At 38.5% G+C, this 12570-nt stretch overlaps 1 protein-coding gene across 1 annotated transcript; it reads right to left on the bottom strand.

Moving 5' to 3' along the window:
• Nucleotides 1-8454: 8454 nt before the first annotated feature.
• On the bottom strand, nucleotides 8455-10801 carry LOC105164454 (uncharacterized). Its single transcript, XM_011083104.1, has 3 exons — nucleotides 10529-10801; nucleotides 9321-10209; nucleotides 8455-9095 (listed from the first exon to the last, which is right to left on the bottom strand). Exons 1-3 carry the CDS (start codon nucleotides 10799-10801, stop codon nucleotides 8455-8457), a joined length of 1803 nt encoding a protein of 600 aa, XP_011081406.1.
• Nucleotides 10802-12570: the final 1769 nt, after the last annotated feature.

Genomic DNA, 12570 nt, shown 5'->3' with positions numbered 1-12570 from the left:
TTAATTAGAACAACCAAGTATGTAGGAGGAAGAGTCACGTGCACCAGTAATATTTTGAACAAAGCCAGAAGAGGCTTAAATACATTTTGATTATGTGATATGTAAAAATATCTGAAATTTTTCTATAAAATTCTCAATATAAAAAATAACCACTAAGTTATGAATAAATAAAAAAATAAATTCTTAATAATTACACCACTATGTTAATATCCCTCTTCATCAACCGATCAAATGAGGTTTATTGATATATAATTATTTTAATTTATAATATATATAATTTATAACTATTAAAATATATTTATAATATATATAATTATAATTTAAAAAATATTATTTCAAAATAATAATCATATCCACCCCAATTCCACCACCCCACCCCCGCCCTCAACCCCCTACTGGCCCCCTGCTTCGCCCCCTTCCCCAACCCCCACCACCCTCTAACGCCCAACCTCCTGCCCAGCCACCCTCACCCAACCCCGACCTCCTCCCCCTCCCCTTCCCACCTTAGGTCTGGGTGACGTCGGTCATTTAATCTCACTATGTTCCTAATACCATAACTGGTTTTGGATCAACGGCTATTATTGTATTCCAACGACTTTCCAAATTTTTCTATATCTATATAGATATATATATTCCTTTGTTTTCATTTAATCTCACAATCTTCTTTCATTCTTATATTATCTCTATTTCCTAAATCTCTCGAATTTTCATCGAGCTCTCACTATCCCTCTAATATTTTTATACTCTCGTTCGTCAATATCTCTCAAATTTTCGTTAATTCTTGAAGTTATTTTGGATCAGTTAACAACTTGAACCCTTTTTTGTCAATTAAAATACATGCAGTATTTGTTAATTGATTATATTTGTTCGACTTTGTTAATTAAATTTAATGTTATAATAATATATATATACATATGTGTGTGTGTATATATGTGTAGGATTCATCATGTTGACAGTCGAGGAGATAGATGTATGAGAAGAACCTGTCGAGGAGGGCGGGTCATACGTTGAAATTTGAGGATGGTGTTATTGCATTTATCGAATAGATGGAGAAAATTAAGTATCCGTGACGGAAGTGCAAAAATGAAGTTTTCAAAACACTGGCGAGGTAAATTTTAACTTGTATATGAAAGATTTTTTGCCGAATTGAACTTCCCATGGCCAGGAGGTGCAGAAGTACTATAAGGCCACCATTGCGCCCCTTTGTAGGAGGAACAAACTCCTGCTGCTCGTGAAGAGGAGAGTACTAGTACGCACTGATGCAGCGCTGATGGATTTGGCAGAGAAAGGTTTTTGATGCCGTCGGGTTGGAATTTAGTCTAATTATAACTAGTAAGGTGCGCCTGATTATGGTGCGAGGTCCTGTCCTACTAATGTCGGACCTAGTTCGTATTACGGTGGGGGGCCCTATGATCATGTATTTGCACTGTTAAATCGTTTTTATAATGTAGTGCATGCTATCGATCGGCCATTATGAAACGGTTGTACCCAATCTCATTGGATATGATTGCTGGTTTGGTGACTATCAAAGCTGAGGGTGATTTTTCTGAGCGAACATATTATCAAATATCCCAGTAGGCTAATAATATAATGCCTCGCGATTAGACCCTACCCCTCGATTACTATACGAAAAAGTTCATAAGAGACTTAGGTTTACCTGTTGAGAAGATTGATGCTTGTAAGAATGGTTGCATACTGAAATGACGACATTGATTTAAATTACTGCAAGTTTTGTGGAGAACCTAGGTACAAGCAGACTAGAAAGTGAAACCCTAACCGCAAGAAGACCCCGTATGAGATTCTTAAGTACTTGTCGCTTACCCCACACCTGCAGAGGCTGTATGCTTCAGAAGCAGCTGTAGAGCACATGATGTAGCATGCCAACTATCAGACAGAGGAGAAATCATGCTATCCGTCTAATATTTCAGATAATAATACTATTTACATAATAATTACAATAATCACAAAGTGAGGCTAATATTTCTAATAACATATAATAATAATATTTAAATAATCAATAATTACAATAATAAAAAAATTAGGCTAATATTTCAAATAATAATATTATTTACATAATAATTACAATAATAACAAATTGAGGATAATATTTTTAATAATTACAAAATTATGATATTTTTTTCAATAATTACAAAAACTAATACTTACTATAATTTTATAGATTATGCCTAGTGGTGGTCTATCTCCTGTAGGATGAGGAGGGCGTGATTGTGGCTCGCCAGTTCCACCACTGTTGTCTGATGCTTTCCATGTTGAGGAAGCTGTGGTCTGACCATTGCCACCAGCTGACATGGCTGGACCTTCAGCCACCGGTCACAGTCTATTTGATGTTGGACCATCAGTTGCGGCACCAGCAGTTGAGGAAGCCAGACTGCCGTTTGCCCCCTAGCAGTTGATCCTACCTACCTGTGGGTTGTTCCACTAGCACCACCAACAGTCCTCCCACCATAGCAGGCTAGTATATTAGCCTCGATGATGCGAGGTGAAAATTGTTTATTATATTATTTTTGTATTTTGTTATTTTAAAAATCACTAATTAACATGTTCTTTCAGGTCTGATCATAAATTTTATGAGCATATAAATGCGGTGGTGCGGCGGTACTTTCCCCACCCTTGGGGATGTTTGAGGCAGGTGCCTCCAAAATACCAATAGTTCTTATTCGAGAGCCTGAAGTTTTTAAAAAGATTATATTATTGTATAATTTAAATTATTTTTTGAATTTTACTATTTTTTTATTTGATATTTTGTAGATGACATATTGGTGGGACTGTGATGACTAGTGCATGTTCTGGGTCTTCCACATGTGGGCGAGCAAATTCATCCAAAAATGGTTAGTCATCGCCCAGAAAGAGTTGGTCAAGCCACTTTGGTTAGCCAACAAGGTCAGGGGCCAGCTCCAATTATACTAGGCTAGCACAGATTTCCAGAATAAGTCCGTCAAGAATAAGGCCAACTGGTTGGCTAACTCTGCAGCGTCCTCTACTATGTTCTGCGGGGATCTCCCTCCATGCATAAGAGGAAGATAGTAAGTAATTTAGATTGTTTTTAAAGTTTTGTCATCATTTTAAAAATATTGTGCTAATTGTTTGATTCTTGTGCAAGAGGCAGATCTCGATCAACCTGTCAAGCAGTTGGAATTATTTGCCATATGCTATAAAAAGAAGGCCTATGACGGGTGAAGCGGCCCGAGGCCAATTCAGGTGGCGATGCGTAATAGTACTAATCTAATTTTTGTTTAAAATATTATTTTGGGTACATTTGTAATATTTTTATTTGTTCTGTAGGAGACGTTCCAAAAGCTGATGGAGGATCATCAATCTCAGGCCACGACCGACCACGATACCCTGGCCGAATCGGAGGCCTCGGTGGCGATGATCGAGCAGCAGTCGGGGGCAAGAACAAGGACCATGTATTCGGCCTTGGTTATGAGGCCCACGTCTCCAGTCGAACCTACACATCACCATCGCCACTGCTACCCCCACGCCCGAACATGGAGGATCGAATGGTTCGGCTAGAGATGATGATGATTGATATGATGACCATGATGAAGTCCATGTAGGCTAGCACCTCGACTGGCGGACCGTCACAACTAACCTCCTCCACTAACGCCCCAACACAGCCTCAAATAGACCCTCCTGCCCCTAACGATGACGATTTGGACATGGCTGATGAGGGGGGTTTAGGTTAGATCTGTGAATATTCATAATCGAATATCTTTTATACTAATATAACTTTTTTCCCGTAATTATCCATATCCCGTAATGTTCATTACATTCTATTATCTAATATTTATTTAATTAATTAAACTAATACACATAATCAATTTTAATAATTAATTATAAATATTAAATTATTATTTAATAATAAATATTTTAAAAAAATATTTAATTTAGGAACAGTCTAAAGAACTATTAAAAAACTGTACAATCTTAAAAAAATAAACCGCTTCAAACATATTTACTAAAACAGTTCTAAAAATGTATTCCTAAAAAAGGACAAAATTGTTCCTAGGCATATTTCAATTCAAATTAATGCATATTAAACAATCTGTTCCAAATAGTTATCCTAAAATAATTACATCACTGTATTCTAATTAAATGATAAATTGTTCCTAAGGATACTCCAAAACATAAGCAACCTTTAGTTCCAAAGGTTGTTCTCAAATATATCACCTGCATACAAACAACGATCTTTTCAAATTTACGTAAACCGTATTCCAACAACTGTTCCAACATTATAATGAACTTTTCTGAGCAAGCGTGCCAAAATCTATAAAATGTGTTTCAAGTAAATAAATTATATTTTTATATTAAAATACAAATAGAAATGATCATACTGCATGTGGTACAAATACCACACCACACATGCAACGGTCTATGCGCGTCCATTTCTAATTATTTGTAACACTGTCTATAACAGGACGGAAGGATAATCGTTACCGGTTCAAATTAATTCAACTAATAACAGACCGCTCCAAAAGTTAACAAAATCATTTCTAAATTCGACACAAATCCTGTACTTTTTTGTAGTGTTATAGTTATCAATAATCGTAATGCGAAAAGATCAAAATTATTCTCAATTATACGAGTATTTAGTTCCAACAATTATTTAGAAAATGATCGACATAAATATTTCATTTTTTTTAGCTTTCGACTAAGTCAATTAAGATGGAATAAACTTGAAGAAAATTATAATTATATTATAAATTTCAATGATTGATAGTGAATTTATAACAAATATTGGTATATATCATTAATCAATATATAAATCACTATTATTAAAAGTAATCAAATTCTCGCACATTAATATAAATCAAACTTATAACTTTCTAATTATGAGACATCAATTTCGTTACTGTCATCTAACACAAGTTATTAATACCGAGTTTTGCGGTCATATCAACCTCATATATAACAAATTCATCCGTTCTTTCTTAAGTATAAATTAAGTTAATTATATTCTTCATGCCCAAAAAATCAATATTTAATGACAGTAAAGCACAATCGTTAATGTGCCATTATCAGCAAATCATACAGTAATGAATTAGTATCCTAATTATTGAATTTGGGATAGAATTAATTGATTTCTCTTAGTGCGGAATACATTGTCGGAGCACAACGATATTGCACAAAAGAATTTCAAACTCTCAATCATTCTACTCCAAAAAAGTAATATTAAGAACTCCTATGAAACACGCTTTTAGTTGCATAAACATAACATGGTTTGTGGGGATCAATGCCAATCCATCTCCAACAATTTATGCTGATGTATATGTGTATGGTGTGTGCGCCAATTACTTGCACGAACCATTAGTGAAACAATTCGTAGTGGGGAGACGGGTAAAAGCATAGAGTGGATGGGTGGAGTGAATATGATACTGAGTCAAGGATGCCTTATTTAAATTATAAAGTTGAGAGTGATGATATTTTAATTTAGTGATTGAAGTAAATGAGGTTGAATTTTTTATTAGGTGTATGAATATTTGTTTCATTTTATATGAGTTTTTTTTTTTTGAAACCACCTGGTGGGGGGGAAGCTTTTCGGAGTCCCCGATCCTTCTTTATTGAAAAAGGTGAGCAAATTTACAGCGGGGAGTGCTGACTCCCTATCATTTCTAACAAAGCTGTAAAATCAGGAGTACTACTCCCTTACAAATATTCGCCCAAAGCATAAACGAGGAGTACTACTCCCTTACATTAAATCGCAAAAGCATAAATAAGGAGTACTACTCCCTTACAAAAGTAATACTAGCTAAGGTGATATACAAAGTTGGAGACGATAATCCAGTGTGTCAAAAAGTTTCTGCCACTACACTCGAACCATCGATTCCAACTAGCATTTGTAGATCAAGCTATACAAGAAATCCAAAGATTGTCACCAAAAGTGATACATCATCACCAGTTGTAATAGAAAAATAGGGGCGAAGCTGACTGAATATTAGTCACATGAATCCTCAACTTTCAAGTCAAAATGATGGAGCAAAACAAGTCAAAGTATGAGCAACAATGCAATATCAACGTGTGTGCCAAATTGTGGCACAATCTAAGCATGCTCACAAGACAAAAAGAAATAAGATTGCACAGAACAACCACAAAATAGAAGCACGCAATTAAGCTATAAGATAGGCAAACAACAATGCAATAACGAAAACAACAAAGCAGCCTACCCAGCATTCACGCGAAGCTAAGGCAAGGTAACAAGTAAGCTACTCAAGGGGGGTCAACAACAATTTTGAGTCGAACGTGTGGGACGCCACATGAGTCAAGGTTAAAAATACCTTTCACTTTACCTGGGAGGTGTTCCTTGGTAAGGATGCTAAGTTGCTGAGATGTACATGCTTGATTGGCTAGAAAGTCCGCCACTTGGTTTCCTTCTCTAAAGATGTGAGAGATTTTATATTCGATTTACCTCAACAGTTTTCGAATGCTTTGAAGGGTGATCTGATGGTCCCATGCCCCTTATCGTGGTGAGGATATGAGCTTGATAATAACCATTGCATCCGTTTCAATCCAAATATTGTGAAATCCCTTTTCGATGCATATTTTTAGTCCTCTGTGTATAGCTTGAAGTTCAGCATGGGTATTAGAAGTAATGCCAATAGGTTCTTGAAACGCAAAGATCACTTGACCGAGATGATCTCTGAGGATTCCGCCCGCGCCAGAAATACCTGGGTTACCTTTAGATGCTCCATCTATATTCAGTTTGTACTACCCTTCTTGAGGCTTTCTCCAATGGATAATAAAAGCTTTCTGCCGCTTAATCTTCGGCTGAAGAAGGATATTGATAGTGTTTACAGCGAAGAAATCCCCTTGCACGTGCTCCGATTTAAGCAACTCACTTTTGTAGAGGTTGTGGAGGTACGCCAGTGTTTTGTGAATAATAGTGTTGGCCTTGAATTCGACTCCCCTGTGCTTAGCATCATTCCGAAGCTTCCATATATTCCAGAGAATCAAGATTGGGATAATATCTCTGATGTGTGGTTTAGCGTCGATCCTATTTTTTCAGGATTGGATGAGAATAGTGATGTCATTTGTTTGGGGGATAGTAATTTGGAATTTTGTTGCGAAATAACCCCAAGCTTCCAAAGACTTATTGTTATGTAAGAAGAGATGCGGTATGGTTTCTTCTGCTTCACAACAATAGCATTTGGAGGCCATTGTAATCCCCTTCTGCTTAAGCCTCTCATCGACAGGTACCCAGTTATGAATCAATCTCCAAATAAATACTGAGATGTTAGGAATAATCAGTTTGGACCAGAGGGTACGATAGAAGGGCTGAGGAGATTGGTGGCTTCTAATTTCATTCCAAGCTGATTTAGTGGTAAACATACCATTCTTGGACAGTTTCCAATGTAGAAAGTCAGTTTGGCTATCAGTAATGGGGACATTCATGATCAATTCGATTATGTGCTGTGGAACAACTTGTTGGAGTTTGTTGACATCCCACGCAGAGTTGTTCCAGAATCAGTTAACAAGGACATGAAGATTGCAGTGAGTGCCCAAGATATTCGCTATAGTGCCTTCCGGTAGCCACCAGTCATGCCAGAAAGAGATAGTACCAGCCCCTAGGCTCCAGAAGATATTTGTTTGTGCTTCTGTTCGAATTTTTTTGAGTCTTTTCCAGGTACTTGAGTCAGTCATGAAGATTTTGGAGAGCGTTGGAAAGTATCCTCTATAGTATTTACTTATGGAGAATTTAGACCATAGAGAATTGTTGGGTCTCAATCTCCACCATAGTTTGTGAAAGAAAGCTGTGGTCATCTCCCGAAGGTTCCTAATTCTAAGTCCGCCTTCTTCGATAGGATAACAAATGTTTTGCCACTTTGTCCAGTGGATTTTCCTTTGCTCTCATGTGCTATCCCAGAAATATTTAGCGAAAAGTTCTTCAAGTTTCTATATGTTTCCCACTGGAGGGTTTAGAACTTGGAGGAGGTAGATCGGCATAAAAGAGAGCAAGGCCTTGATGAGTTGAAGTCTACCCCCATAGGAGAGGTGGCAGGATTCCCATCCCGCAATTTTGTTTCTGACTTTATCGATTAGATTTTCATAAAGAATTTTCTTCTTGTTTCCCTTGTATAGAGGGGCACCTATGGTATGTAATGGGAAGTGTCTTCCTTGAGAATCCGGTGATATGTTTGATTCGATATGCCATGAGGTTAGCTTTTTTTCCAGGAATGAAGGCACTCGTAGCATGATTGATTTTTTGCCTGGAGGATTCCTCGAAGTTACGCAAGAATTGCATAAGCTTGGTCAAACTTTCTTCCTCACAATTCGTGAACAGGATGACATCATCTGCATATGAAAGATGTGATATCTTAACCTCACAATTAGTGTGATAGTACATACCCGGGTTCTCATTAAAGAGAAGATCGAGGCCTCTTGAGAGAATTTCTGCTGCTAGAATAAAGAGAGCTGGGGAGAGTGAGCCTCCTTGTCTTAAACCTTGGGATGATTTGAAGAATCCTGTCGTTTCTCCATTGACAAGCACAGTAAACCAGCAGTTTTGGGTGGCATGCTTGATAAGAGTGAGGAATCTATGAGGGAATCCCATCTTCTGCAAGACCGAAAATTCCAGTTAACTCTGTCATACGCTTTAGATATGTCCAGTTTGATGACCAGGTTGCCTTTGTTATATCTAAGATCAAGCTGGTGAATCATCTCTTGAGCCATAAGAATGTTGTCTCCAATAAGTCTTCCTGGAACGAAGCCGCTTTGAGAAGGGGAGATAAGGTCCGGAAGTGTGTTGTGAAGCTTGTTGTAAATGAGCTTGGATAGAATTTTATTGGTGACATTGCACAAGGAGATGGGTCTAAAATCATTCCAAGTCTGAGGGGATTCGACTTTAGGGACAAGCACAATTGTTGTGGCTGTGAAGCTCCTGGGCATTGGGGTGCCATGAAAGAAATCCTTGACTGCCTCAAAAATATCTATAGCAATGAAATCCCAGCAGGCTTGATAGAAAGCTGATGAAAAGCCGTCCGGGCTTGCTACGCTTTCCTTACCTATGCTGAATACAGTTTCTCTAATCTCTTCGTCTGTTGGTAGACTACTGATAATGCGAGTGCATTCTTCTGATACTTGGGGAAATTGAAATGGGAATTATGGGGCATTGTTTCTGGCCGGATTACAAGAGAGTAGGTTTTTGAAATATGTAGTGGCAGATTCTCTGATTTGGTCCGGAATAGTAACTTCTTGGTTATCTTCCATGATTCTGTGGATTGTGGACTTTAGCCTTTTTTTCTTCACTAATGAATGGAAGTATTTTGTGTTCCTTTCCCCTGCCTCGAGCCACTTGCAGTTACTCTTTTGCTTCCAATATTCAGATTTTAATGTGAGTGCATGAACAAGAGCAGCATTACTTCTCTTGAGGTCGATAAGGTTGGCCTCGGAGGGGTCCATATTGAATCTTTTTTCTGCTTCAGTGGCATTTTGTTTTGCCTGTTCGACTGTTGTGAAGACGTTTCCAGAAGTATCCTTGTTCCATAATTTGAGTAGCACCTTAATTCTGTAGATTTTCTGTTGTAGCTTGTACATCCCATATCCTTCTGTTGGTAGGCACCATGATTGCTTGACTGTGTCTAAGAAGGTATGGTGTTTCAACCACATATTTTGAAATCTGAATGAAGAAGGCTTTTTGTCCTCTACGTTAGTGGCATTGATGAGGAGTGGGTGATGATCTGATAGCCTTCTAGGAAGATGTAAAACTCTAGTGGTATTGAAACTTTCAGTCCACTCCTTGGAATAGAGAACCCTATCCAATCGCCTCCAAACTCTATTGTTTGTCCAGGTAAATGGTTCCCCTTCAAAGCCAGCGTCAATTAAGCCGGTGTCGAACATCATATCATTAAAGTCGTCCATGGATCCAATTCTTCTCATATCTCCGCCTTGGTTTTCATTCGGATGTAAGATAGCATTAAAGTCTCCTCCTACGAGCCATGGTACGTTCTGATGAGAAATTCGTGTCAATTCATCCGAAAGAATTCTCCTCGGGGTTCTGTAACACTTGGCATAGATAGTACAAAAGATGTCCTCTGGAAAAGCTCCTGAGTTGACCTTAACATGCAAAAATTGTGTGTGATCCCGAATAATCTGGATGTCAACACCAAGCTTAGCAAAACACCAGATCTTATTGTTAGAGTTAGAAAACACAAAATGGAAGGCAAATTTGCAAGTAAAGTAAACGGCATCTAACTGTACAAAGGGTTCAAGTAGTATTAACATATCAGGTTTGTTTTCAAGAAGAAAATCTGAGAGAATTTTTTGTTTTTCCAATTTACCTATACCTCTGACATTCCAAATGATGAGTTTAATCATTAAAATTGTAGAGAGGAGGAAGAGGCGGACCTTGTTTTGCGTCTTGTGAGTGGCGTAGGAGATATGTTACCTTTGATTTTTTTACCTTTACCTCCAGTTTTTGGTGATTTTGTTAAAATGGTGTTGCTTTCTACAGACTTGTTCCTTTTGTGCTTGTTGAAGCTTTGGAGTCTGTAAAAATGACTTTTTGTTGTACTTCTTGCCCTTCTTGATTGTGGCCATCTATATCACTCCTGATCTCGAAGGTGTGGGTGATATTGATTGTTTCATTCCCTCGTTCTGATACATTAGTGTCAGCGGGAAGTGTGATGTTCTGCATGCTTTCAAGTTTCTGCAAAGTGTCCTCCGTTTCCAGGTCCTCCAAGCTTTGGAATCGATTAAATATGGGGGTGTGCTCATCTTCTCCTTCACTATCTAAGGGAGTTGTCTGTACCTCGTAGAGTGGCTGTTTTTGGGAATGCTCCATCATGTTCCTTTATCTGCTAGTTTCTCCATGAAGAATCTTTTTGGTAGATTCGGACGCTTGTGGTGTTAATTCCTTGGATTGGGGTTTTGGGACCTCAGTAATGTGTTCGTGTTGAGGTTGTCTACTGATTTCTTGCTGTTCACTTGAATTGTTGATAGCTTCCACATCATCAATGTTTATGGGATGCCTTTTGTTTTGGTTTGTTTTGTCAGCATCCCAGTCTTTATCAAGAAGTTCAGCAATCAGAGGATCTTCATAAGTGAGGTCATTGGGGCTGGCCACCACAGTCTTACCCCCTAGGTTGTTCTCAGATGTGATAAGTGATTCAGGTACATGTACATGCGAAGTAGGAAATTCAACAGCATTAGCATTAATAGGAATATCATCAAAAGATAATTTCCTAGTTTCTTCGGTGTGTAGCTGATCACTATTTTGATTAATGTTCAAGGTTGCAGCAGAGTCATTAGCAATTAACACCTTCTTTCCCTTTCTTTTGTTATTAATAATTTCTCTAAGATCCCTAATCTCCTCCGTTTGATTCGATAATTTATCCGGGAGCATTGGTTCCAAATCAGCTTGACTTTTCTCATTATTGAGTTTAACGATGCAAGTAGCAATGTCATGTCCAAGATGATTACATGAGGAGCAATAAGGTGGGCAGTTTTCATAGAGAATTTGTTGCCTATAGGTTTTTCCCTCAATATTCAGATAAACGACATGCACTTTAGGAGCTGTAAGATCTAGTTCAACACAAACACGAGCTAAGTCTGACCTAGAGAGGTCCGCAGTTGGTTCATTCATTCTCAAAGGTTTACCAATTTTAGACGCAAGGGTGAACAAAGCATTTTTTTCAAATAGATGGACAGGAAGTTCCGGTAATCTAATCCAAACCGATGCAATAGCTGATTCAATTTTGGGATCAAAGTTAGGAGTCCATTTAAACACTCTCATATGAAAGCTATCAAATGTCCATTCACCTCTAAGCCAAATTCTAGCAAAATCTTCTTCATTAGTTAGTCGAATCAAGACATGCTTAAGGTCAAGTCTACCTACAGTCACATTACCTTTCAATCCAAGTCTAATAATTCTATTACGCAAAAAATTAAGATTCAGGAGGCCGTGGGAAAACTTACCGACCAACATGAATTTCAACCTGGAAGCTAGTTGAGCCGTTTCCTCATAAGAATAGATAATACCTGGTTCGCCCTTGTAGCTAGAGTCAGATCCAATCGTGTGGATTTCATCATCTTGGAATGTTTTCTTTGCAGCTCGCACTGGGTCGTGGTGAAAATGCGACGCAGATGGATTTTGGACAATCTTGGCGTAGGTGATCCTAGGAGGTTGCTCTTTGACTGCAATTTGAGCAAAACTGGGGATGGAGAGTGTTGGAACAGCAGTTTGAGATTCCGTCATTTTAAGCAATGAACAAACAAGCTTCCAACAAGAGAGAGTTTCCGCCGAGACAGTTTAAAGCGGACCCATTTGGTGTGGAGAGTGATGGGTATGAAACTGAAGGTAGAGAGAAGAGGTGGCGTCGGTTCGGAAAGTAGCAGAAAGGATGGAGACGAGTAATGGCTGTTCGGAGGTCTAATCGCCAACGAGAGGAGGGTGGTAATGAGCGCAAGAGTGAGGAGATTTGAATGCTGGCCAAAGCAGGTGGCGGAGATCGGAGGTTGTGGGTTGAGCTAAGAGGGAAGAAAGGTGCAATTGTCCATGGCGCGTGGGCCACCGGCAAGGAATGCTGACGGAGGAGGGGAGGTTGCCTGCCACTA

This window comes from Sesamum indicum, linkage group LG6 (assembly GCF_026168435.1).
Source record: "Sesamum indicum cultivar Baizhima isolate 11 linkage group LG6, ASM2616843v1, whole genome shotgun sequence".
Lineage (NCBI taxonomy): Eukaryota > Viridiplantae > Streptophyta > Magnoliopsida > Lamiales > Pedaliaceae > Sesamum > Sesamum indicum.
The sequence above is the reverse complement of the archived record's forward strand: the minus strand, read 5'-3'. Positions and strand labels throughout refer to the sequence as shown.

Bases quoted from the DNA above. Each gene is read 5' to 3' on its own strand.
- LOC105164454 (XM_011083104.1), bottom strand. From the start codon at position 10,801: ATGATGGAGCATTCCCAAAAACAGCCACTCTACGAGGTACAGACAACT. The intron at 10,210-10,528 runs GTACAACAAAAA...CCCTTTGTACAG, and splicing joins ACAATCAAGAAGGGCAAGAA to TTAGATGCCGTTTACTTTAC. The intron at 9,096-9,320 runs GTAACTGCAAGT...AATTTCCCCAAG, and splicing joins TGAATATTGGAAGCAAAAGA to TATCAGAAGAATGCACTCGC.